This window comes from Salminus brasiliensis, chromosome 20 (assembly GCF_030463535.1).
Source record: "Salminus brasiliensis chromosome 20, fSalBra1.hap2, whole genome shotgun sequence".
Classification (NCBI taxonomy): Eukaryota; Metazoa; Chordata; class Actinopteri; order Characiformes; family Bryconidae; genus Salminus; species Salminus brasiliensis.
In genome coordinates this window covers 32,391,895-32,418,356 of record NC_132897.1, presented here as the reverse complement: position 1 = coordinate 32,418,356, position 26,462 = coordinate 32,391,895, and the positions used below count along the sequence as shown (strand labels likewise).

The 26,462-nt window shown below is 45.5% G+C and overlaps 1 protein-coding gene across 13 annotated transcripts in view; it reads left to right on the top strand.

Moving 5' to 3' along the window:
- Positions 1–26,462, top strand: part of arvcfb (ARVCF delta catenin family member b) — a 225,530-nt gene that overhangs the window by 74,594 nt on the left and 124,474 nt on the right. For 12 of the 13 annotated variants that reach the window (XM_072665138.1, XM_072665136.1, XM_072665133.1 and 9 more), the window contains 3 exons: positions 8,408–8,509; positions 14,722–14,830; positions 15,386–15,637. In XM_072665138.1, the coding sequence (XP_072521239.1) occupies positions 15,458–15,637 (180 nt within the window). In that variant the 5' untranslated portion in view covers positions 8,408–8,509; positions 14,722–14,830; positions 15,386–15,457. The remainder of the gene's footprint in view (positions 1–8,407; positions 8,510–14,721; positions 14,831–15,385; positions 15,638–26,462) is intronic. The other variant, XM_072665145.1, reaches the window with a different exon arrangement.

Genomic DNA, 26,462 nt, shown 5'->3' with positions numbered 1-26,462 from the left:
GGAAGGAGGATGCCGGAGGCAGGGTTGGAGACTGCAGACTTTCTCATTTATTTTCCAATGTTGACGTTTTGTCTCAAGCAAGCTTGTCAGGTTTGTCCTCCACACAAGCATTTCAGCTGCCTTCCCTCTCTTCTGCTGATTCAGAGCAAGAGTGAGAAAGGTGGCAGAGAGGCCACCTATTGGGTACCTACCGACCTACCTATTGGGTATTCCAGCAGAACCGCAACCTCAAACATTGGTGGAATTCTACAGTCCTGCTGGTGGAACAGGAGGTGAAGCTCAAGTAGTGAGGCTGGTGGTTCTGCATTGACCAGCAGGTTTTCTGGTTGGCACTTACCAGTGGCTGCAGGTGTGACGAGGAGCTCCATGGCTGTTTTCGGTGCTCAGGGTTCAGTCTTCTGGCTGAGAAACCCTTAAAAGGCTTGGTTTGGCGGGAAATATTCTCATTTCTAAAAGCTTTAGGCTTACTAGGTTCTTGTGGCAGTGTTTGGGCAATGCCTGCGTTTCCCAGTGAGCTTAAATGACGCCCTTCGACCGTTTAGCTCCACGTTGATCTGATTGGATCTGACTAGGTGAGCTCTGAGAAAGAACAAAAGAGGAAAAGGGAGGGTATCAAGGGTCCAGCGAGGTATCTGAAGTCTCTGCCTTCAGAGAGAAAGAGAGAGAGGGAGAGAAGGAGAACAAGGAGGAACTACAGAGAACCTGTATCCATGTTTTTTTTTTTTGTTTTTTTTTTGTCTGAGACAAGTTCGGTGTGGTTTGAATTTCAATGAGAACCTCGGTTCATCTTCTGTCTTGTTTGGTTTGATAGTGATGCAAGTTGGTGTTGCGAGATGAATGAACGGATCAAGAACTTGTGGAGAAGTCATTAGCAGTTTTAGGAGGTTATAGGAGGGTTGGGGGCATTATCAGGTTGGTATTCTCCCCCTGAGAGGGGGTGGACCGATACAGAACCAGCCACCGCCTCTTTTCGGCTAGAAGACGTCCATACCAGCGTCACACTGAAGTGATGTGGGTAGAAAGAGCGAGCCAGCTACCCTGCTGTCGTCACCCAGGAGTCGAACCAGTGATCCTCTGGTGTTTTAATGCTGATGTATAAACATCAGCTCATTTCTAATTAGGCAAGTCAAATTTATTTGTATAGCTTTTTACAACTGTTGTCGTCACAAAGCAGCTTTACATAATTAGTAATTAGTAAAAGACAGACCAAAAAAAAAGTAAGAAGACATGAAGGATCAAAGACCCCCCCAGTGAGCAGCCAATGGCGACAGTAGCAAGGAAAATCTCCATTAATCTCCAAGAGTCCATTTAGGTTTTAACATGGTCATTAAACAGGTAGCAGTGGTGGGAGGGTGTGCCGCAGGTCTGGCATGGGTGGTGGTGGGTGGGGGGCCTGCTGGTCGGACCGGTAGGTGGCAGCTGGTCTGATGCAGGTAGAGGGCAATCTTCCAGCAGGTCTGGCTGGGTGGCCATTTACTCAGAGAAGGTAAAGAGACAGAGTTAGTTCTGAGAGGATTTTATAGAGGCTATAACAGCCTAATTAAAAGGAGAGTGCCAGAAGGTAACACAGACACGGGAGCGCCCTGAAACGCTAGCGTCCATCTGCTCCACTGTCCACAAACCTGAGTGTGCTTTAATTAGCGCTTTTTACTTTACTTAGCTTTGTAAGCTTGTAGAGTTTCCTCCTCTTCGCTAAAATGTAACTAGTGGTCCAGATTGGGCCTCCTTCTTCCTTCTCTGCTTTCATAGTGCGGCATCAATCTCTCTTCAGTCCTCATTAGAGATCGCCCTGTGAGATTGCCCGGAGTGAGTGGGTGGGTGGTGGGGGTCAGGGACATCCAATGGAGTCGAAACGACAAGCATCCAGGCTGAAACTCTGTGGAAAGTGAGTGGCAGAAAACCCTTATGAGTTCACCCAACCATCAGCTCAGTTTCTCCTTCCTTGGCAGACAGGCCAGCAGGCATGGAGCTGAGCCCATCATCAATACTTTCTTTCTCTACGCCTTCAGTCTCTCGGAAAAACCCAGAAACCTCAGTGGTTTTGTGTTTTGTTTTGTTTTGATGTTTGTGTTTTTCGGAGATTCTTTCCCCAGCAAGCAATTTTCTGTCTGTAGCTTTCTCCTCCAGTGAAAATGCTCATGGGTCAGTGAGGTGAACTTCCCAGAGTTCTTTTTCTAAGAGGGGTGGGAAAGGGGAGACTAGGAGATAGTGGGGAGCTGAAAGGTCAGTCTGGTGTTGAAGTGCTTTTCGCTGGCAAATTGAACCACTTGGGAAGATGTCACCTACTTTCTGAGAGGGTGGTAATGATAAGTATTCATTTTTGGAAAGAATTTTTCAGTTCACCCAAATCTTTTCTAAAAATACATGCCCAGAAACTTCTCTTAACTCCGCTAAACTGCATCTGGGTCTTCATGAAGGTGCCGCAGACTTGAGTTGATGTGGTTTTGGCCATTACGGTGAACAGAATCCATGATGCGGGGTTCGCTTCGAGTAGACTCTGAACCTAGGTGCTATCACTTTGCCATAAATGTGCTCAGAAAGTTGCCCAGTTGACCCACGGTTTGAAGGGAATTCATCTGTGTGAAAGCAAACCATTGAGGGAATGAGCCCCTGCCCTAAACAAACTTATCTGTTCTGGACAAGTGCGATAATGCCCTGAAAAAGGCAAAGAACGAGTATGAAAACGCCCTAGCTGGCTGGCTAACAACTAGCTAGGGCGGCTAAGAACCTTCTGGAACCTCTTGTTGCAAGAACTGTAATTTATTTAGATTAGATTAAGCTTCAGAAGTTGGTCTTAAGTCTAGATGTATTACGCTATTATAAGGTGTATTATCCAGTGATTGATCCAGGACCATCCCTAAACCAGTGGTCACCAGCCCTGCTCCTCCTGCTCGACTTCATTCAGCCTCAGAAGTTCTTGATTTGCTTTTGGGCTGCAGGTGAGAAGATGGGTCAGGGTTAGAGGCCCGGCCTTAAGCCGTAGTTAAATTATTGAGCTTTGAACTGTGTGTATATATTATTATTAATATATAAATGTATTGATCTTTTTATATTGGATTAAAAGTTGAGCTGATATTTCGAAAAGGATCTAGATCTAGATCTCCAGTGCAAGAAAGTGGTGAAAGCGAGAGCCAGCGAAAAAAGCGAGAGCTCGATGTCTCTTCACAGCGCTGACAGATGGACATTTGAGGTTTCTCGCCAACATTTGGCCAGGCAAAGACGGCAAAGTGGCCCAATGTGAGCCTGCTTTGTTGAAGGGTTTGTGAAGGTTAGCGCCTGTTAATGAGAGATCGTTATCGTCATTAGGGACAGGCTGTCTTTGCCGTAGCCTGCCAATTAAGCCCGACACCGACCGAAGTCGCACATAAAAGTGCATCAGTAAGGAACGTTTCTGTTCTCTTCCCTCCCAGCCGTGCCGCGGAGGAACCCAGTCTGAGCTCGGGGAATTGCAGCCAGCCAGATGCAGAGTTGCACTCAGTTATGTTCTCTTCTGGCAGTTCAACAAGGGCCAGAACCTTCACTGATGCAAGTACACATCAGCGCAGACATCCCTGTAGTTACTGACTAATGCACCTTAGCTAGTAAGCGTGTTAAGGGTTGAAGTGACCATATTTCTATTACTGCAAATCGTAATAAACAGTCAACTTAAAGATGTAGAAAAGCTGTCCCAGTCATTTTAGCCATGTTTTGGTAAATGATTGATATGAATTGAATTTGACGCCACGATTTGTAGCTGCTAAAACAGGAATAACAGAAAAATCTGGCCAATTTAACATCAAGTCTTGTGGATTTTCGGACCCAAAATCAGAACCTGTGTTTTGACATTGTTTAGATGGAGGAAGTTACGTGACATCCAGCATTTCACTTCTTATACACAGCTAGATTTGACATCAGGTTTGGCTGAAATACACAGCTGTCTATCATCTGCTTAACTGTGGAAGTTATTGCCAGCGTTTGTATATAACTGTGCCCTGTGGCAACATGTATTACGTAAATAATAGCGGTCCTAAAATAGAGCCTTGCGGAATTCCACATCTCACTACAGTTTAAAAGATAGCTTCTTTCTCTTTTAGTTAGTAAAAGGGTGTAATTGGATTATTATGCAAGTATATTATCATTATATCAGTGACTGGATGTGGTTGCCATGTTAGCATGTTAGCTCAGTGGTTGGGACTTAGCTTGCAGTTAGCGAGTTCACATTTACTCATAAGCTGGCTGCGTATTAGTTAGTTCACTAACTTAGGTTATTCTTTCCTGTACGTTTCCTAAAGAATACTACACAAGTAACTCTTACATATGTGAGAGAATACTACTATAGACTGCTCTGGATGTTTTATAGAAGTATAAATCTCATAGTATTACTGCACTTCTAGAGTTTGAGAAGGATACATTTCAAATAAGGCACCCTTAAAAATGATCAAATTCGACTATTGCCGAACTATTGCTTCAATTAAGATCTCGCTCGCTCATTCTATCTCTCTCAGCACTCCGAAGAGAGCTATAGCCGTTGGTGCCGTGGCCCATGCCTCACAGAGATAAATGTGTCTCCATTACCAGAGCTCGGGGAGAGACAGATCAATCAACCCGAGCCCCCGACAGCATTTCTACAATAGCTCCATTACCCTTATTATTGAACATAAATCTGTGCCGTGGCCTATTTCCAAGTGCCACAGGCCCACGCTCTTATTTATCCCACGTATTACAGCTTGTTCCGAAAGGTGAAGGAATATTGAAGAAATTTCTAAGTAGCCTTTTCGCCTGTAGCAGTTTTTTGGCCTCTCCGCCTTCATTATCGTCAAGTACAGCGATTCATTTAGATCACGCTGTTGCATAGAAGCCCAGACAAAAATCACTTCAGCATTAGCGTTACCCAAGGCTGTCTATATCCCCGGGATGAGCATGGCTGTGGGTATAAAATTGGGCTTCTCTTCGGATATATAAAGTGGGGGTGGGGGGAGAACAGATCCTGATGTGGAACACTGAAATTTTAATGCCGGGCGATATATGGGCGAATAATTGAGCATTTTACCTTGATTAAGGTTAATGAACAATGATGGAAGCTGCTTGAGATGCTCAGTTAATGGTAGTATGTTTTTTGTTTTTTCAGCGTCTCTGGCATTTGCATGACGACAACAACCTAGAGGACCGATCGACTGTATCCAGAATGTTTTGAGAAAAACAGATTGAGAAGTAGTTATTTAGTTTTCTAGAATTTAGATCCACAGTGGAAAATCCCTTAAGAGGAGCAAGCTGAAGCCTCTGAGCCGAAGCTGAAGCCTCAAACCGGCAGTGCGGCAAGACTACTAGAGGAACTAGAGGCCTCTTACAGGGAAGAAAGGGTGAAAATCACCCAAAACATGAATGAATTACCGGCCACTTGCAGTTCATTTCACTTGTGTCCCAGAGAATCCTCCGTCAGTCATTGCTAGCCGGTACACCATGTGTTTTCATCTTGACAGCATGCTGCGTATCATCCGCAAGGCGCCCAATCCGAAACGACTTGAGCACATGATGTAAAAATTGCATAATCCGTTCCGTGGCACTCACTGATGTGTGATATGAGGGGCTTTTTCAGTAACTAGAAACTCTTTTTAATCTCTGCGAAACGCCCTTGGACAGTGCGGGCAATTGGCAGATGGGCTTTTTTGGCTTTTAAATGTAATGGTTACAGATGATTGCTTGCTACGTTTGCTAACAGTGATGAAAGAAAAGAATCAGTTCCCGCTGGCTTTCATTGATTGCTAGCCTTTAATTGACTTGATTGGGTACTTTCTTAAGATACTTAACTTACAGCAGATACTGCACAATGTCTGTGTGTGTTTACACTGGACGTTAGCGTGTAGCATGTTTGATACACCCAGTTTCTTCAGCAGACCGGAGCTGAAGTGAAGAAGCTTGTGGTTAGGACTTTAGCTCAAGGATTAGCGTGTTGCTTCATGGTTACTGCAATTAGCTTGTAGTTACTGCATCAGCTCACTCTTGTTGTGGTTAGGATGTTGTGGCTGGGGGGCTTTAAGTAGGCCTAGGTTGTGGGATCGTGGGAGTGTGTGTGAGGGTAGGAGGGAGGTAAGTATGTCTAAAATCAACTGTCTTAAGGAGCAATAAGATGTTAATGGTTGATGTAGATGCTGGTACATGTAGATCAGTAGTGGCAGCGAGAGGGTGGGACTTAAGCAGGTTGGCCAATGGTTGACGTAGATGCAGGTACATATAGATTATTAGTGCTGGTGCGACGACAGGGCTTGAGTAGTTTGACCAATGGCTGATGCAGATGCAGGTATAGTAGATCTGTAGTGATGACGAGAAGACAGGACTTAAGCAGTTTGACCAATGGTTGATGTAGATCAGTAATGGTGGTGAGAAGGAGGGACTTAAGCAGTTTAACCAATGGTTGACGTGGGTCAGTAGTGGTGGTGAGGAGGAGGGACTTAAGCAGTTTAACCAATGGTTGATTGAGCTGCAGGTACATGAAGATCATTAGTGTTGGCCAGAAGGTGGGTCTTAAGCAGTTTGACCAATGGTTGATGTAGATACAGGTACATGTAGATCAGTAGTGATGACGAGAAGGCGGGACTTAAGCAGTTTGACCAATGGTTGATTGAGCTGCAGGTACATGAAGATCATTAGTGGTGGCCAGAAGGCGGGTCTTAAGCAGTTTGACCAATGGTTGATGTAGATACAGGTACATGAAGATCAGTAGTGACGACGAGAAGGCGGGACTTGAGCAGTTTGACCAATGGTTGACGTAGACACATTTTTCACGTCCCAAAATGACGACATGTCCGAGAAAGAGGACGCATGGTCACCCTGGTTTACGCTTAGATGAAAGTTCATGAAAACAGATAATCAGTTTGTTTTTGTGGTAAAAAAAACACAGCTTTCCTTTGGTGTTTGTGTTGCTAAGGAACCAGTCTGAATGGGTCAAATTGAGCTTGACTGAAGGTTCTGAAGGTCTTGTACTTGTAAAATGCTGAAAAAGCTCCAGTAGACTGTAAATGGAAGCATTACCATACCTGTGCAAGCAATCTAGCAATACTACAGGCATGTCTTACAGGGTTCATAGACACCTATGGCTAATTGATGTTATCCATGGTGGGAGGTCCCACCACACAACTTGAGCTGCAGGTCTCGCTGCTAGAGACCACAGGAATGCCACACCATGCCTAGAAAGGTCAGATTTGTGCACTAGGGCATCATGCAAAAGTTTGGACACTTTGAAAAAGATTTTTAGGCTCTATATAGTGACCTGTGTAGTGATCTGGATTTGGTGATGATGATGATCAGCAGCACACGTTCAACCAGGTGGGTCGAGACTTTTTGACTGGCATTGAACATTGAACGTTGTGTTGCAGTCAGAGCCGCAGGGAGCATTTCATCGGGAGAAGAAAGAATAGATGGACTAGAAGAACTGGAAGCCTTTTGCAGGGAAGAACGGCCAGTTCCCCAGTAAGAGCTGAAAGCCTCTGAGCTCGAAGCATTAACAGGACTTGATACTTGCCAAAAACAGTTACTGTCCTGACCATGCAGGGTGCCAAAAAGTTTGCTCCTGGCCCCTTGAATAGGCAGTTTGACTTTCACTGACTGAAGAACCTTGTTAAAACTCATGCACAAGAACTGCTGCCTCTTGTTTGCCTAGAAGCCACGTTTTTTTGGTACCGACGGTCTGAGGACTACGTTTAGCCACAAGCTAACAAGTGTCTTAGGTAAGCTGAGGTTGGCTCCCCTTGCTTGTTTCTACCACGATGTGATACGTACAGCTGTTAGCATCACGATCACGGCATTGCTATCGCAGTGTCGGCCTCGTCCAGCGTCGCTACTGCGGCCCTGGGCCCTTCACATCTAAACACTAGTAAATATGTGGTCTACATTTTACGGCTTTGAGGGCAAGGCAAATGTATTGTGAGGTTCCCAACCTGGTACTCTGAGGCTGCTCGCAGCCTATATATGTCCTGAAGCACCGGCCCGAGTGGAGTCCCTGATGGGAGAGATATTTAAATCCCTCGCAGAACAAGTGTCCCTTTTTTTTCTGAGGTAAGGGGAAAGACATCAGGTTTGAGGAATTACCTCTGGGCCATTGTGATTGTGCAGAAGTAGAGGGATGAAGAACTGCAGCTTTACATGTCCGTATCTCATCGCTCTTGCCTACAGTCAATCCTCCAAGCGAAAGTGCTGATGCTGACGTTTATAGAGCTTCACCAAGGCCTGCTTCCAGCTTGTAGGGCACACAAGGGCAGGATACTAGTACGAGCTTAGAGAAGTGCTAGAACATGAACCTATTGGCATCATGCGGCCTAATGCCAGGTGTGGGCTAGAGGGGTATAACCGCCCCCCCCCCCCATCCCCCCCAACCATTGCATGATTGATGGTCACTAATTTGTGTTTCCATTCTCCTTTTGTTTTTTTGCAGCTGCGTCAGGCAAACGAGCCCGGGAGGAAAGGTCCTGTTCTCAGCTGTCCACTGTAAGCCTTGCCTACGGTCCCCAAACCCTGACCACGACCAACAACGCAGGTAACTGTCCATCCGCTCCACCTTCCCTTCTCTAACCACACCTCAGAGCATGCTGTTCGACCAATGGGCACAATCTGTATGGGACGTTTACATGGATTTTTTTTTTAATAAATATATATATATATATATATTTATTTATTTAATTAATTAATTAATTTATTTTTTATTAATACTAAAACATTGCTTGGCCAGTCTGTTTATCAGGCCGTAGCCGTTTACTAGAAGGGTTGTCAGTGAGAATTGTTAATATTCTGATGAACGCGCCCGACTGACAGCCCTCCATCACTGGCGCATAGAAAATGTTTTACGTTACCATGCCAACGCACACAGCCTTGAGACGGCGAAGAGGCGGTCCCTTTGAACTGCGGTTGGGATTGCACACGTCGTTAGGGTTTTCTGAGGTTCTGATCTCTGGAACCTTACTTACCTGACTTACCAGACCCTAACTGCCGGGGGAGCCGCTGAGGAACCTTCCAGGAACCTTTTTCCTCAAGAGGTTCCTCCACGGTTTCAAATGGAAGAACCTCCAGAGGTTCCTCAAGGGTCGAATAACTGTGTACAGTATCAGCTTACCCCCCACCCCCACCCCCCTCTGCTGCCATGGATTGAAGCGTCACCTAATATTGTCATATTAGAAATGCGCCGCCGCCCCAGCCTGGTGCGTAACGGTGCGCGGGTCTGTTGCGCCCTAGTGACATCACCAATGGTAGAGCCGGTTGTCGTGGCACTCTTTGATCTTGGTTGAGGAGCAGGTGACTGATGTTTGATTTGAAGATGTTTGTCATCAGAGTGCCTGAGCTGAGCCCCACTCCAGGTTTGAACCGTGCGTATGAACCCCCAACCTCCTTGGGAATGGTTGAAGTGTGTGTGTGTGTTTGTGTGTGTGTGTGTGTATACATGCGTGACAGCTACTGTCTGAAAGCTCCCTCACGCAGCAGCACTTCAAAGCAAAATCGAAAGTGAGGGAAGAAAAAAAAACCGCAGAGTGGTAAACAAAGACTTTTATTTTATTCATTTTTATTTCTTCACCTTCTCTTTCTCTCTCTCTCTCTCTCTCATGTGCTCTCTCGCTCTTTTATCAGCAGTGGGGTCCACACTCTCCCTCTAAGCTCTCCTCAGCTTCGTCCTGCACTTCTGCCGCCTCTCCTGGCTTTGGCAACCCTTTTAACGTTCCACGGACAGGAGCCGTTTTGAATCCCAAATTGGAACCAAGATGCGCTGAAGGGGGTGGGGGTTTGGGTGGAGGTGGCACTTTAAAGGCAGTATAGAAGCTTTCCTAGATCTAATTCATCTCGAATCCTAGATTAAGGTAAGTTCAGGTCCGTTAGTCGGTATCCGCAGTTATCTTGGACCGTGTACAGGGCCCAACAGGTACCATAACCAGCCTCCGCTTAACCTGGCCCTGAGTTTAAGCCTGGAAACGACGGCATCCTCAGAACCGTTGAAACTATGGCCAGCTTGTATCCAGGCTACAGGCGGCCCAACGGGGTACCGGAGCCTCCTTCGTCCCAATACAAACTCTCCTTACGCTCTAATATCGTAATCACGGACATACAGCCGTCACATTACATCCACGCAAAGAATCCAAGCTTCGTCCCCTCTCAAACTGACTTGCATGACGCCCACCTACCCACCCCTGCAGTTTAACAAAGGACCAGAAGCCCTCCGCTTGGCTCACAGCTGTTTAATTTGGAAAATGTGCCGCTCTCCTCTTTTCTGGAGGGTTTCTGAAAAATCTATTGACCTCTCAAGCCCACCCCTTTGCGTTTGAACTGGAGTGCGTTAAATTATTGAAAATGGCCCAGAGTGCCTTTCAGCGCCGGGAGCCGCGACCTCCAGCCTTTCAGCACGTTTAATCTCTCCTTGTGTAAAGCATAGTAATATTGCTTAATGTGGGTAATTTGGCCGCAGATGGAGTTGGACGGGGAGGGTGGCGTGAGTGTGTGTGTTGAGGGGGTGGGGGTGTTTTTTTCGTGTCTTCTCAGGACAAAATTGAGCCCCGAGAATGACCACATATTAGGATCAAATCATGTCCTTGATGTCCTCATGCTCTTAGCATGGCTGCTAATGGACCACATTTTGCGAATTGGCTAATTCTGGGCTGATGATCGCAACCCGGCTACTCATTTAAGCCACGGTCTCGCTGTACGTACTGGAAAATAATGCCAGTCAGCCGAAACGTCTTGGTAGAGATCTCCGCACACTTCATATATGAAACATATTTAGGCTGGATCATATAGAGGTACCCATATATAGATGTAATGACATGTCCCCGACTTCGTCCCGTAGGTCCTCTCGACAGTTTATTAGACAGTTTGTTAGGTTCTCCAGCCCAAAAATTCAATTCGGATTTATCATTAACAGAGGTCCTATATGGTAAGCAGGCGGTGTTAATGTTATGGCTGATGTGTGCTCGTGTGGCGGGCAATAGCAGCCACATGCCGGTCTGAATGAAGCAGGTGTTTCCAAGCTGAGCATCTGGCCAGAACATCCCATTCACACTGGTCTAGGATCAGCCAGCCTTTGTTACACCCTCAGAACAGCACCAAAAGCTGATTTCAGATCAGTGTCGAAGGCTGACTCTGACGCTGATCCCCAGTGGGACTCTTCCAGGCGCAGACTGAGACTGAGGCTCAGGTGGAGGTTGGCATGGATTGATTTCGACCCTCAGAGGGGAAATGAGGGATGAAGAGTAGGAGGAGGCGGGGGGGGGGGGGGGTGATCAGTGTGAATAGGGGACCGTCTGGGCTAATGAAATGGGACCAGACTTTAATTGGGGCACGACTCCAGTTGCCAGTTATGTGTCTAGCCCATCTTCCAACACATTTTTTTTTTGTGGTCTCTTAAGATTTTACGGGTTCCCCTCCTCCCACCACGTTCCATCTTATGCCAAATCAGCCAATTAGATTTTAGGATGACTGCTGCTACTGTTTTTAGCTAGGCAGACAAATGTATATAATAGGATAGTGAAAAAACAACAGGGCTAGCAGTCATCTGATTGGCTAATCAAGTACATTGGTCCTGTTCAAGGGATCCGTTCACAAATCCGTTCAAAAGCCGATGTTTCTCCCGCCTCGAACCCAAAGTGAGGTTAACGGGGCCTCATTGTCCATCCACCCCATATAAGGGTTCCCCAAGGCTACCCGCTCGGGCCACTGAGGATTTATCAGGCCGAGTTTTTCCAGCTGAAGCTTTGAAGTGCTGCTCCGTTTCATCTCGCAGAACCTTGTATTAAGTACGTGCCGTGTTTATTACCCGGATATTTTTAGAACGGGGACTGGTGCCGAGGCGCATTCAGCTCCTGAAGCAGCGTGATTTCACTTTATAATAGCGTCGTGTGCTCCCACTCTGCATGGGCGCATGGGAAGATAACCTCTCTAAACAAGGCTAACCCTTTTAGGCTCGTTGTATTTCGTATGCTCACAGCGCAGTCCAACGTGCAAACAACGGCCTCCTCATGCAGTCGTCTGCAGATTTCATTGATTAGGCCTGTTAAAGTTACTGGACCATGTGAACTCCTGTAAGCCAAGTAAGTATGTGGCTGAAGGGGTGTGTAACACATCACCTTCTTCAAGAACGGACTGGATGTTCACCTGCTGCCTACCGTGTTTTTCACTCCACCTGTCACCTGGTCAGAATCCGGCCTCTGATGAAGGGCTAGAGCAGTGGTCACCACCCCTTCTGCTGGAGATCCACATTTCAGCAGGTTTTACCTCCAACCTCCACCTCCAGGTCGACTTCTGAAATCTGCTCGATTAGATTAGGTTGATCAGGATTGGAGCTCAGGTTTGCAGATCTCCAGAGGCTAGATCTCCAGGAGTAGGGTTGGTGACCACTGGGCTAAAGGATGACTAACATGTGACCAGTGAGCAGTATTAGCCTGGAAAAAGAGAGCAGCTCAGAGTGTAGTCTACGGTCTGAGGCCTGCGACTCTTCAGACGCACTCCTCACATGCCGTTGCTCTATTTTGAGCCTTGACCAGAACCCTGAAATCGTGATAAGGGTAGTAGGTGATTGTGACGAGCCTTTCATTCCTTTTTTTCTATATAGAAACAGTATTTGTAAAAGATCATCTTGAGAACAGAAGTACTGCTGATATTTCTAAAAAATATTTATTATTAATTCTTTATCCAGTGTGACAGTCAACGCACAGTCATCGTAGCTCAGCTGTATCCACTGAGGATTCACTCATTGTAAGGGATGCTGGTGATTCTCAAGAGCTGGTCTTGCCCTTGAATAGAGATTGATTGAATTTTGTCAGTTTACTGCAACTCAGACTCTGATTCTGAGAAATTCTGCTAGTCAGAATGTAGTCAGCTTTGGACAGAATTTGCTTGGCTCTATTGAAGCTCTGCTGCACCACTGCATAGCAAGAGCTGTATCCGAGCACTGTTCCAGATAAATAAATGATCAGCCAGAAGCAAACATGCAGTCATTGCTTGTTTGTGGGCAACATTTGGGTTCTGACAGACTATTTCAGTTCAGATTGAATTTTATATGGCTAAAATCTTTTGTTTTGGACAGAATTTCCAATGGACTGTAGATCAGGGTTTGGAGAGATGTTTTGACGGACTGTAGATCAGGGTTTGGAGAGATGTTTTGATGGACTGTAGATCAGGGTTTGGAGAGATGTTTTGACGGACTGTAGATCAGGGTTTGGAGAGATGTTTTGATGGACTGTAGATCAGGGTTTGGAGAGATGTTTTGATGCACTGTAGATCAGGGTTTGGAGAGATGTTTTGACGGACTGTAGATCAGGGTTTGGAGAGATGTTTTGATGCACTGTAGATCAGGGTTTGGAGAGATGTTTTGACGGACTGTAGATCAGGGTTTGGAGAGATGTTTTGATGCACTGTAGATCAGGGTTTGGAGAGATGTTTTGATGCACTGTAGATCAGGGTTTGGAGAGATGTTTTGACGGACTGTAGATCAGGGTTTGGAGAGATGTTTTGATGGACTGTAGATGAGGGTTTGGAGAGATGTTTTGACGGACTGTAGATCGGGGTTTGGAGAGATGTTTTGACTGACTGTAGATTGGGTTTGGAGAGATGTTTTGACTGACTGTAGATTGGGTTTGGAGAGATGTTTTGACGGACTGTAGATCAGGGTTTGGAGAGATGTTTTGATGCACTGTAGATCAGGGTTTGGAGAGATGTTTTGACGGACTGTAGATCAGGGTTTGGAGAGATGTTTTGACGGACTGTAGATCAGGGTTTGGAGAGATGTTTTGACGGACTGTAGATCAGGGTTTGGAGAGATGTTTTGACGGACTGTAGATCAGGGTTTGGAGAGATGTTTTGATGCACTGTAGATCAGGGTTTGGAGAGATGTTTTGATGGACTGTAGATCAGGGTTTGGAGAGATGTTTTGATGGACTGTAGATTGGGTTTGGAGAGATGTTTTGATGCACTGTAGATCAGGGTTTGGAGAGATGTTTTGACGGACTGTAGATCAGGGTTTGGAGAGATGTTTTGACGGACTGTAGATCAGGGTTTGGAGAGATGTTTTGACGGACTGTAGATCAGGGTTTGGAGAGATGTTTTGATGGACTGTAGATCGGGTTTGGACAGCATTTCTGACTGACTGTAGATCGGGGTTTGGAGAGATGTTTTGACGGACTGTAGATCGGGGTTTGGAGAGATGTTTTGACGGACTGTAGATCGGGGTTTGGACAGAAAAGCTTACAGTTTCAGGCCAGATCGAAGCTCTACTCTAGAACGAAGCTCTACTGCGCCATTGCATAGCAAGAGCTGTGTCAGAGGACTGCTCCAGATAAATAAATGATCAGCCAGAAGCAAACATCAAAGCCTGTGTACTGTGCCACGCTTCAAAGGGAATATGGGTCCTTGCCTGCCTTCCTATTGAGAATAGCTTGTGTAGTTGTGTTGACCCACCATTCCAGTGGGAGCAAATAGTTCTAATCCATTACCCTCCACCTGTCTGGATATCTTTCTTTTCTCTCTCTACCTAATACTTGCTTCTCCTTCCCTGCTCTCCGCTCTTTCTCTACATCTGCTGCAGCTGGCTGGACCGAATGGCCTGAGATGAAAGGTTTGCACTGGAGTTTAAGTGCCTTTTTTTTTTTCTTTAAACAGTTCCCTGCTGTCTTGCTGGGATCTGCCGTGAGCCTTTGAGAGCGGACGGCAAATTCTGGCTTGTTATTAACATTTCTTCTTTCTCCCCCCATCCCTCTTACCTCTTTCTCCTTGCAGCTCTCTCTCTCTCTCTCTCTCTCTCTCCCCCCACCCACTGGGCATCTCTCGTTCCTGTCTGTCTGCAGCAGGGAATGTGCTTTCTCTAACCTGCTCCACTACCCACTAGGTGTGTATGAAAAGTGAACCTTGTGTGAACCGACACTCGAGTCCCGAACTCCAGCTTATTTTTCAACTTGGATTTCTTTTGAAACCGCCGTTCCCATCATGCGGGAAGGGCGGCGCTCCGTGCCGAGCATGGTCGATGAGAACAGCATGCCTGTCCTGTGCCGTGGTCAAGTGCAGTGTCTGTCTTGTTTGGGACGGGCGAAGGGTACCGTTGGAGGGTCCATTCGCATGTGTGTGTTTGGTGCCCAAGGTTTGTCAACCTTAAGTAGCCTCGCATGGAAGGTAGCATAGACGGTATACGGTATGCCGTATATGTAGCTCCAAAGAAGCAAACTTCAGACACCAAACATGAGAGCGTTGTGTAAATAAACATGGTTGTTGGTGTCGTCCTACTGTCTGGAGCATGACCGCCAAGCATGCCGTCTTCTCTCGGCGGACGACTCGAGTGGTCCGTGTTGGTGTCAGTGCGGTGTGAGTTTTTGGTACTAAGCAGTTGTGTCTTTTGACCCGGCTCCCTCTTGTCTGTCCTCCCCTGCTTATCCCGTTCTGCAAGCAGTGTAAAAAAAAAAAAGAAAGAAAAAAAAAAAAAAGAGAGAGAGAGAGGAGTTGAAGCAGCGGGGGCGTGGCCATGGAGGAGTACGACGTGCGTTCGGCCGCCAGCATCCTGGCCTCGGTCAAAGAGCAGGAGGCCCGTTTCGAGCGGCTGACGCGAGCCCTGGAAGAGGAGAGGCGCAACGTCTCGCTGCAGCTGGAGCGTGCCAACGTGCCCTGTGGGGACCGGCTACCGTGGCAACAGGTGGTGATGCAGGTAAGCCAAGCTTGTCAAGCATGCGGCCGACCTGCTTGACCCATCCCCCTGCCGGCCCATTCATAATGCCTCATCATCTTGGGTCAGCGCCACGGGTTTCATTTTTTTTTTTTTTTTTGTCTGTTGTGTCTACGAGCCACGCTGTGTCCCTGGGCAGTAGAATGAATGAGTGGAGGTCAGCGGTGGGCAGGGATTTGATCAATGCCAGGTCAGAGGGAGCCTGGCCGATTCCTATTCCTCCCATTGTACTAATAACTAACAATGATTCTTTTTGAAATTTCTCTAGAGGGCCCCCTAGTGTCTGATTAACCCCAAAAGACCCCAAAAGCACCAACAGCACTTGGATGCTCAGCTTCATTATCTAGGTGTAGCTAAACTGGGTCCTACAACAGGTAGAAGTGCAGCAGTCGTTTTGCTTCGGCCATCATTGAAAGTTTAGCTATGGGCTGCGAGGGGTTTCTTGTATTAAAAAAACCCCCAAAAAAACAATAGAAGCTCTAGCGCCCCCTATACTTTCTATTGTGTATTGCAGTTCGTCACGCAACACATAGTACATAGGCGAATCCATGTCCTCCTTTTTATTTTTCTCTACAACTGTTGCAGCCTTACAGTGAAGGAGTGTCAGTAGTTCGGTGCTTTGTCACTCCTACAGGAGTTGTTTGGCCATGACTCAGCAGAGCAGTCCCCTCGATTAGTTTTCACCCCCACCTCTCTTCACCCTCTTTCTTAGTGGGGTGCACCACACTAGGCGTTCCGTACTGGAAGTCATTCCCCTCGAAATGCCAGTAATTACCACGCTCCACTGACTTCCACCTTGAAGCCTTTTTGATGGAAGCGGAAGCCGTATTAACCCATCGTGCTTTTAAGGGCTGTAGCTCAGCGCCCTGGCCACAGGGGGGCCTCTGCGAGTCCGGTTTTCTGCTAATTTGGTTGTGCCCCTGTCCGCTTGGCCTCGCCAGTTCCCCTTGGAGGAATCGTTCATAAGCAATAGCGATAAAATTCACATTGTAGATCCATAACATTTTGATTTGCTATATCTACGTTGGGTAGTAGGTTATAAATAGTGCTGCTGCTACACAGCTAGCAACAACGAAACCAGAAGACAACACACCAGGGCTTTGATCCAGAGCTTATAACAGACTGAACTGCCAGTTTAGTATAAGTCTGGACTTTGGGAACTCCAAAACAAAAAGGATGGATGGACATGCTCTTGCGCTTCGGGTCATTGTTTTGCTGCATAACCCAATTCCACTAGAGCTCCAGATCACGGACTGGCCTTTGTGGGGCTGCTTTTCTGCAGCTGGACCTGGAGAGCTCTAACATGTATCAGAGGGAGCTTGAGGACAATGATCATTGAACCATTGCCTTTTACCCCATAAAACCTCTAAACTCATGGCAGGCTTCATATCCCATTTGCCATGCTGTTTATTACACCCTTGTTTAATGTTAAGTGTCCAGGACGAAAGTGACCCCTGGGGTGGGGAGCGTGGCCTTGGCGGCAACCAACAGTTTGTTCCGGTCAATTGACCCCGCAGCATAGCGAGGGCCTTCATGTTCAGTGGCCACTTCTGAAGTATGGGTGCTAATTCATGAACTGTAGCGTTAAGCACAGTAAATCATCCGCCAGGCTTTACGAGTAAGCGAGGGTGGTACAAGCCGAAACACAAATACGTGCAAGACTGACCTTGAAAGTCTGAACACTGACTCCAACCAGGCTCCTACCAACGGGAATTAAATTGCCATTCAATTTCCCCTTTGTTCGTTTTAAATTGGCAGTGCATCACATGCAGCGGGCCTAGCTACGCCAAAGGGAAGGTGAGTGTAGATGCATGATGTGTGCAGAAAGTGTAAGGAAAGCTGCCGAAAGCTGCACCTCTCTAATAAACAACATGTGAGGCCTATTAATTATGGTTTAGCTGGCTCTGAGGCATTGGGGGAGTTTCCATTAATGGGGATTGCATAATTGGTCTTCCCAATTGGGTAAAAAATGATGTCAAATCAAATTAAATGAAGTATTTGATGTAGTATGAACAATAAACCTTTAAATTATGATCTACCTGTTTCATAATTATTTAATTATTATTCATTATAATTATTTGCAGTTTATTAAAGTTATGTTTTCTGTAAAAAAAAAAAAAGAAATGTATAATATAAAAATACTAAAGTACAAAGCATTCCACTACAAGAACATCATACCACCTGTTAAACATGGTGGTGGTGGTAGTAGTAGTAGTGTGGTGTGGGAATGCTGTGCCGCTTTAGAGCCTGAATGACTTAAGTCATTAGTTCGTGATGTGAATCTCAAACAACGAACAAACCAACGATCAGAAGCACAAGATGCGTGTTCACCTCTGAATGGTTCAAATAGAGGCCTAATTAAAGTCCTGACCTAAACCCCACAAGATGAGAGACTGCAGCAGGCACCTGGAGGCTAGCTCAGTTTGCTAGAAGCTCTGGTCCAAAACTATGGTGTATTGTCTTCTGGTGTTGTGGTGGCTAGCTGTGTAGCTAGCTGTGAGTGACATCAAATGAATATAGACAATATGGACAGAAGTATTGGGACACCTGCTCATTCATTGTTTCTTCTAAAATCAAGGGGATTAAAAAGAGGAACTTTCTCTTATCTCCAGGGAGGAAGGCTTTCTACTAGATTTGGGGGAGCATTGCTGTGAGAATTAGTGAGATTAGTGAGGACAGGATGTTAGATGATGATGATCACCACTTCTCCACGTCACCCCCAACTTCTCAGCTCATCCATCCATCATTCCAGAGAACACAGTTCCTCCACAGCTCAATGCCTGCAATCTAGCCCACGTTCCCCAATAATTTGCATACATATAAATGTAAACCATCAGCTATGCTAACATGATTTCGCTTCTCGCTGAAGTGAGTGTGTGATGATTTAGACATGTAGTTTGCACAGCGTTACTGCTATGCAATAGCAGATGAATGTGCAGCAGAGCCAAAAGCTAGCAAAAAAAAAATGCTAACAGGGACTTCCTGAGGAAGCTCTAAAACGCTTTGCCCGAAAGCTGCGGCGCTCTCCGGCGTTAGCGCGGTTGTCTGGCGCTGTGAGGCGCTCTGTGGAGAAGATTCAATGAATCTCCAGTCTCCCGTGGGCAGAGACGAGACGTGAATCACCGTATCAGTGAGTTTGAGAGTCGGTAGCCGTGAGTAGTAAACGTGACTCACCGCTTCTACTGTCTGAAGACGAGCTGTGAATGGAAGGCTGTGCCAGTTTCTCATTCACTGAACGGTGAGTCCGTTTCCGAAAGCATCAACTTCCCTCTAACTCGATTTCTTCTCCGACTGCACAATGCAAAGATCTGATTGGCTGCAAAGAAAAGTTGGCACCGCCTGGGTCCGGACCATTAGTGACCTCTGGACTAGCCCTAGCGCTAACCCTACATCAGAAGGTAATGTACCCTTGGAGCCACAAAATGTCCATTTTAACTTCATCGCCAGGCTTGTTTTTGAATGCTATGCCAACTTGTATGTTATGCTATACTACCACGGCCATCCCTCTCTCTCTCTCTCTCTCTCTCTCTCTCTCTTTCTGCATCTTGTTTGTTGTTTGTCAGGCGGCCTTTAGCTGCCTGGTCTGACTGATCCAGCGCGAGTTACAGCATGTCCCTCCGTGTCCGGCCCTCGCTGACTCAGACCTCCGCTCCAAATCCCTCTTATATGAAAGGGATCGCTGTTTGTAGATCCATCGAGCGTCACAGAAAGGGCAAAGGACTCTCGCATCTCTCCTTCGTCAGCTGGAGTGGCATCGATTTCTGAGCCGGTGTGATTCAGCCGAAGGCCGCGAAGGGCAGGGGAAGACGCACTGAAGTGCAGTGACCCTCGATGGCAACCTTTACGGCGGCCGATGCTGGTTGGCTGGAGAAAGCTTTTGTAAACGTGTAGGTGGGTTAATGTCAGTTGGCATGATAGCCTTGTGAACCCTGGCCTTCGGTAGAGTGTCCCGAAAGCCCACTTGTTAGTGGGCTACCTTATAGATAAGGGACCTCAGCTTGCTAAGCCTTGATGAAGGGTTCTGTGGTGTTTTAGGCTCCCTGGAAAACTGGAGATGGGAGGTTTTCTGTGGCAGCGGTGAACAGCGTATCCACTCCGTCGAAATGTTTTTACAGTCTGAAAAGACTCCCATCTCCAGTCGGATGTTTGGAAGAACACTAGGTCCTTTGACTGTCCTCTGAGGAGAAGACGTATGACCGGTCTCTCCTCTGCGGTTCTCACACGTCCTCTCCCCACAATGGACGGCCAGTCTGCCAAGCCTCAGAGGACATGGCTTTTACAGGCGAAGCCTGCGAGGCCCACAGCTTCGTAAATCACCTGCTTAACAATGACTCTTTCACCTCACACACACACATATACACACACACACACTTCCACACACCACCCTCCTCCCCCACATTGGTTTCCCTTGTGTTGTTAGGAACATTTTTGCCTCCTGCGAGTGTATAAATGGCTCTCCGTGCTGGTTCTAGCAGTTCCTTCGCCTGCTTTTTGGATTCTGGAAAAGGAAGGCGTGCCTAGACTTCATCTAGGAAATGTTCCTGCAGGGAATGTTCCTTGTCGGTTCCGTATTTCAACAAAGGTCCAGCTGAAAGCGGCATCACCGATGACCCCAGGTTTGGGGCTGGTTGCCCCAGCCGTACGTAAGTTTTAAACAGTTTTAAGCTGGTAACATCCATATCCCCAAAATCATCGCCGCCAACCCTAACCTCACGCGGGTCCCATCTAGACCCCATGTACATTGTACAACCCAGATGGCGCCCATGTTTAACCTCCTGGTCCCATCACGGCCCCTGGTGGGATGCTGGTGGGCATCAATATGTGGGTGCTTGGAACTTTCTGGTTGCAAGTTGGGCTTATACCCATACAGGCCCTACGTTATGGGCACATTAGTCGAAGTGCGGTAACGGAGGCCCTCCTCCTCCCTCGTCCCAGAGACTGGAAGGATCACTCTGGCATGCCTCTGTCTCGTATTCAGGAGCAGTCAGGGGCAGGAGACGAGACGCTTTTGTGCCCGAAGCTATTTATATTCTGTAGAAATCGGCCTTGTCCCACGAGTGAATCCTGAGCACTTAATGTTTGTCCTGTCCCGGTCAGTCCATTGCGTACCATTAACTTGCAGTTGCCATTAAAAAAATCCACAGCAGTGCGCAGCGATCTTATCTAATTAATATTCTGCCTTTTCCTGATTCGTCCGACTCACTCATCCTGCAGTGTCCCCAGAGATGTCCCCACCGTTTGACTCCAGACTTTCCGATTCCTGATTATAGTGGTTTCTGCATAGCGATTGTTTTCCCCTTCCAACCACATGGGGTACCACAGTAACCACTTGGAATACATTAGCAACTACCCTAGCAACCATGTGGGGTACCATAGTAAGCATCTTAACACCTTAGCAACCCTTTTGCAGTCTTCTGAAACGTCTGATCTTTTGGTTCCACTAACCCCTCCAAGTCACTTCAGGAATGTGACCCCTGCTCTGGGCCTGTACGCAGATAACCAGATCAGTCTGTCTTCAGGGCCCCCCCAGATTAGGAGCAGTCAGAGTGGCTGGAGCACGCCCCTAACTCCAGAGGAGATCATTTTGGTGAGGGTGTGTGTTAAGAGTGTTAAGAGGCTTGACCTGACAGGTTAATTGTGTGTGTGTGTCTCGAGCACGTCGGTCACAGTCATCTGAGGGCCAGTTGGCTAATCGGGATGAAGACATGCGAGATGCCGGCCCGCCGGGTCCACTTGGGTCACTTGCTCACTTGACATGTGAGCTAAAGCACCACACACTTTCTGGTGATGCTTTTTCTCCTGATTGGCAAACCATAAAGAGGGCGGAGCCAATGGGACACAAATGCGGGAGCTCCCGACCGGCACAGCCATCTAAATGTTGATCCTACCATCAGGAGATTGCAGGATCAGTCCCTACCTGAAATACTCTTGCAACCACCAATAAGCATCTTAGCATCCACGTAATAACTGCTTAGCCATTGCAACCACCTTAGCTACCACCTGAAATAACTTGAGAACCACCTGGGAAGCCATAGCAACATATTTTTGCCAAGTGTCCATGAAGTCAACAACCTGGAGGTCACAGGTCTGACCATTCTGTAAAACATGGTGGTGGGTGTGTTCAGGTCTGGGCCTGTATGGCAGCCACAAGTACTCGCTCACTTATCTTTGATGGGGGCTAAATGGTAGTGATTTATTTATGTATGTTTGTGTATGTAGATCATTCTCTCTCTCTCTCTCTCTCTCTCTCTCTCTCTCTCTCTCTCTTTCTCCCTCACTCTGTGTATCCCTGTGTCTCTCTCCCTCAGCGCTCTTAGTGCTGTGTACAGTAATAACCACAGGCCGATGTGCCGAGTGTGCTGAATGTAAGCGGCCTTCATTGTGTTTGCTGTGTTCTCAGTGCAGTCTCTGATGATCTCTCTCACACGCAGAGCTGCAGCAGTGTGTGTGTGTGTGTGTGTGTGTGTGTGTGTGTGTGTGTGTGTGTGTGTGTGTGTGTGTGTGTGTGTGGAGTGTTTCCATGGCATTGAAGTGTGTTAATTTGCTGAGGGTTGCGTTTTACAGGGAAGCCTATCTCCTGCAACTCCTAATGATGAAGCTCATTACACTCCAGATCTGTAAATCTGTGAGCACTGCAACCCTAAGCAAATATATAAGACTTTAACTCTCTCTCTCTCTCTCTCTCTCTCTCTATCTCTCTCTCCCTTTCCATCACTCACTCAAGTGAGCTTTGTTTTTTGATGATGAAAATCTAAGAGGCAATATGCTGAAGGGGGTCTTTTCCCTCTTCTCGTGTGTGTGTGTGTGTGTGGGGGGGGGGGGGGCTTCTTACCCAAAAGGTCGAGCTTTACATTTGTACTTGAAAACAATGAATTTTGCCCTTTCAGAGTGTTCTGCTCTCTGTCCATATTCCCAGATAAGGGCACTGCCAACACCTCAAATCTCTGTGTCCACTCGCCTTATTCATCTGTAACCTAGCAACGACCACCAGCCGTTTAAGCTTATCGCTCAGTGAATTGGTCAGTTTGTGAATCAGTTAGTGAATCTGTTACCTAGTTAATGAGTTACTTAATGAATCTGTTACCTAGTTAATTAGTTATGCAGTTAATTAGTTAATACATCAATTACCTAGTAAATAAATTACATAATGTATCAGTTATCTAGTTAAAACGCTACTCAATGAATCGGTTACCTAGTTAATGAGTTACTTAATGAATCTGTTTCCTAGTTAATTAGTTATGCAGTTAATTAGTTAATACATCAATTACCTAGTAAATAAATTACATCATGAATTGGTTATCTAGTGAATCAGTTACATAGTTAATTAAATAAGTTACTTAGTGCATCAGTTTCCTAGTTAATGAGTTACTTAATGAATCAGTTACCTAGTTAATGAGTTACTTAATGAATCAGTTTCCTAGTTAATTAGTTGCACATTTAATTAGTTAATACATCAATTACCTAGTTAATGAGTTACTCAATGAATCGGTTACCTAGTTAATTAGTTATGCAGTTAATTAGTTAATACATCAATTACCTAGTAAATAAATTACATCATGAATTGGTTATCTAGTGAATCAGTTACATAGTTAATTAAATAAGTTACTTAGTGCATCTGTTAACTGGTAAATAAGTTACTTAATTAATCAATTACCTAGTTAATGAGTTACTTAATGAATCACTTTCCTAGTTAATGAGTTACTTAATGAATCAGCTTCTTAGTAGTTAGTAACACATTTAATTAGTTAATACATCAGTTACCTAGTAAATAAATTACATAATAAATCAGTTATTTAGTTACATAGTTAATTAAATGAGTTACCTAGTGCATGAGTTACCTAGTGCATGAGTTACCTAGTGCATGAGTTACCTAGTGCATGAGTTACCTAGTGCATGAGTTACCTAGTTAATGAGTTGCTTAATGAATCTGTTTCCTAGTTAATTAGTTATGCAGTTAATTAGTTAATAAATCAATTACCTAGTAAATAAATGACAATGAATCGGTTATCTAGTGAATCAGTTACATAGTTAATTAAATGAGTTACTTAGTGCATCTATTAACTGGTAAATAAGTTACTTAATGAATCAATTACCTAGTTTGAGTTACTTTATGAATCAGTTATCTAGTGAGTCAGTTACATAGTTAGTTAGTTAATTAAATTAGTTACTTTGTGCATCTGTTAACTGATAAATGTACTTACTAAAGTAAATTTACTTTACTTTAAATAAAGTTACTTAATGAAGTGGTTAATTAGTTACCTAGTTAATGGGTTACTTAATGAATTTTTTACCCAGTAAATTAGTTAGGGAATTACTAGGGAATGACTTGCTTAACAAATTAGTGAATTTGTTTGAGTTAGTAAGTGAATGTGTTAGGTAGTGAATTAGTAAATGTATTAAATTAGTGAGTTAGTGAATTAGTTAGTGAGTAAGTTGGCAAATTACTAGTAAGCTAGTAAGTTAGTGAATTAGTTTTAGTGAATTAGTGAGTTATTTAGTGAACTAGTACATTTTGAGTCAATAAACAAGTGGGTTTTTTTTAAGGCTGCCTACATAGAGGCTTCATAAACCATGCATAGACATTGATGTCTTTATAAACCAACAGTATAACAGTGTTTATAAACAAGTCCATCAAGTGAAGTTGTCTTATAAAATGATAACAAAAGCATGTTGTTAAAAATTTTTGACTTACACTTCCGCACGCTCCAGACTCTAAACTCAGTTATTTAGGAAGCTGTCGGAACTCTGCAGGGCTCCCCTCGCTATTAGCGAGCGTGTTTAAAAAGTGGGACGTCGCCTGGGTGAATAATTCAGAGTGTTATTTAAAGGCGGGCCTCATTCTGCTGCTTGAAGCTTTTGTGGCATTGTAAGAACGGGGTGAGCTCAGACAGATCCGTAGGATTGCCGGAGAAGTGGCAAGGGGATTTCTCTTCGTGTGCACAGTGGTACAGTCGAAAGTTTGGGCTGTTAGGACTGGCCTCATTCACTGAAAAACTCAAATATGCATGTGTTTTCTTTTTCTTTGTAAACACATGGCTACACCAATGAGTTTTAGTAGATGTAGTAGATGCCTATATATGCTATATAGATGCTTTATGGAAACAAGTCCCATTTCAGTTAAAATAGAAGGTACGTTCATGAGAAGAGCACCTCTCCAACTGTTAAGCATCAGTACGTGGGGTTGTGCTGCAGCCAGTGGCACCAGGAAAAAATTACTTGAATGTTCAATTAAATACCAGCAAATACTGGAAGCAAACAAACATCAGACAGTATGAAAACCAAAAAAAAAAAGCTGAAGATGAACAGAACTAGAAGCCCTTTGCTGGAGGAATGGGTGAAAAAAAACAACCACCTCCAAACCTGAATTGAAAGCTGCTTCAAAAAGTGATTAAAAACTGTGCTACTCGCAGAAGGGGGTGTTGCTAAGTACAGAACATGCAGGGTGCACAAATGTTTGCCTCAGGCCCTTTTCCGTTTGCATTATTTTAAAACTTTTAAAAGCGTAAAATATTAAAGATCCGTTTCACCTTTAATTTTGTCTTTTGGGGATGCGCTTGCATGCCAGGGTATATTGAACCACTTTCATGACATGTCAGAAAGTATTTGGACACCCCTTCGAATTAGCAAGTTCAGCAAGTTCACACGCAGTTTGTCTAATCTTCATGTAAAAGTCCTTCCAGTGCAACGCAGTGGTCCGGGAGAGGCCGCCCATTGCCGGCTAGAAGGGTGCAAAAGCCCACCAGCATTGGGCGGTGTTCTCTGGAGTGAAGGAGCTCCAACATCAGGACCTGACCTTACCGATGCACTGATCTAGCTGAGTGCAATCAAATTCTCCTCACAGCAGTTTAGCATTAGTGTTATTTCGTCACTGTTGCTCGGAAATGTGGGAAATGGTGGGATTAAAGGAATACCTGAATGTAAGTCGGTGGATTCGAGCAGGATCTGCTGGTGCTGGTGTTTTATTATTCACAAAGAAAGGCGTGTTCAAGCGAGGGGCCCGTATCGCACTCGGGGAAAAATATCTGTCCTCAAGCATTCTGAAGCACCCCCTGAAAATCCTCTTCAAACCGCCCCTACCCCCACCCTATTCATTTATTACCCCACCGCCCATCCCACTCAGTGCCATTCAACCTAACGAGAAACTGTGGCCATATCCAGTACAGCAACACATCACCACCTAGGCTCTGCTAGGTATAGAAAAACAGGTTGCTACGGGAACCAAACCTCGTAACCCCACGGCTTTTCCTGCGCTAGTGTCCGTCAAAGGCTGAGTCAAACTTGGCACGTGATACTGCGAAAGCCGGAGGGAGCAAACTGAGATCACGCGCTAGGCTAAAAGCTAATTTAGCCAATGCTAGCTTTTGCTGTCTCTTCTCTCCAACATCCGCTACTTTAAAAACAACCGGGACTTCCTCAGCTGAGCCCAACATAAGCATATTATAATAATAATAATAAAAATTGAATGTTTTTTTTTCTGAAAGGTGTTTTGTTCTAAGGCAAAAATAACAGGGTGGTAAATAGCTTGTTAAAAAATCTGAACGTCTGTCACTCTAGCCATACATACTCTAGTCACATACATCAACTTCATATGCTCAGTAGATGCATTATTTGGCTCCTTTAAGCCTGAACATTGTTAGACATGCTTGTGGGGTCCCTCAAGGTTCAGTCTTAGGGCCTTTGCAGTTTTCTTTTAGGACCTAAAATCGAGCCCTAAGGGACTCCTATAAAGAATGTTGAGGCTTAAGAAGGACTTTAGCAGGGTGGCTAAATTGTCCCCCACTGCTGAAATTGATGTAATTAGAGGGTA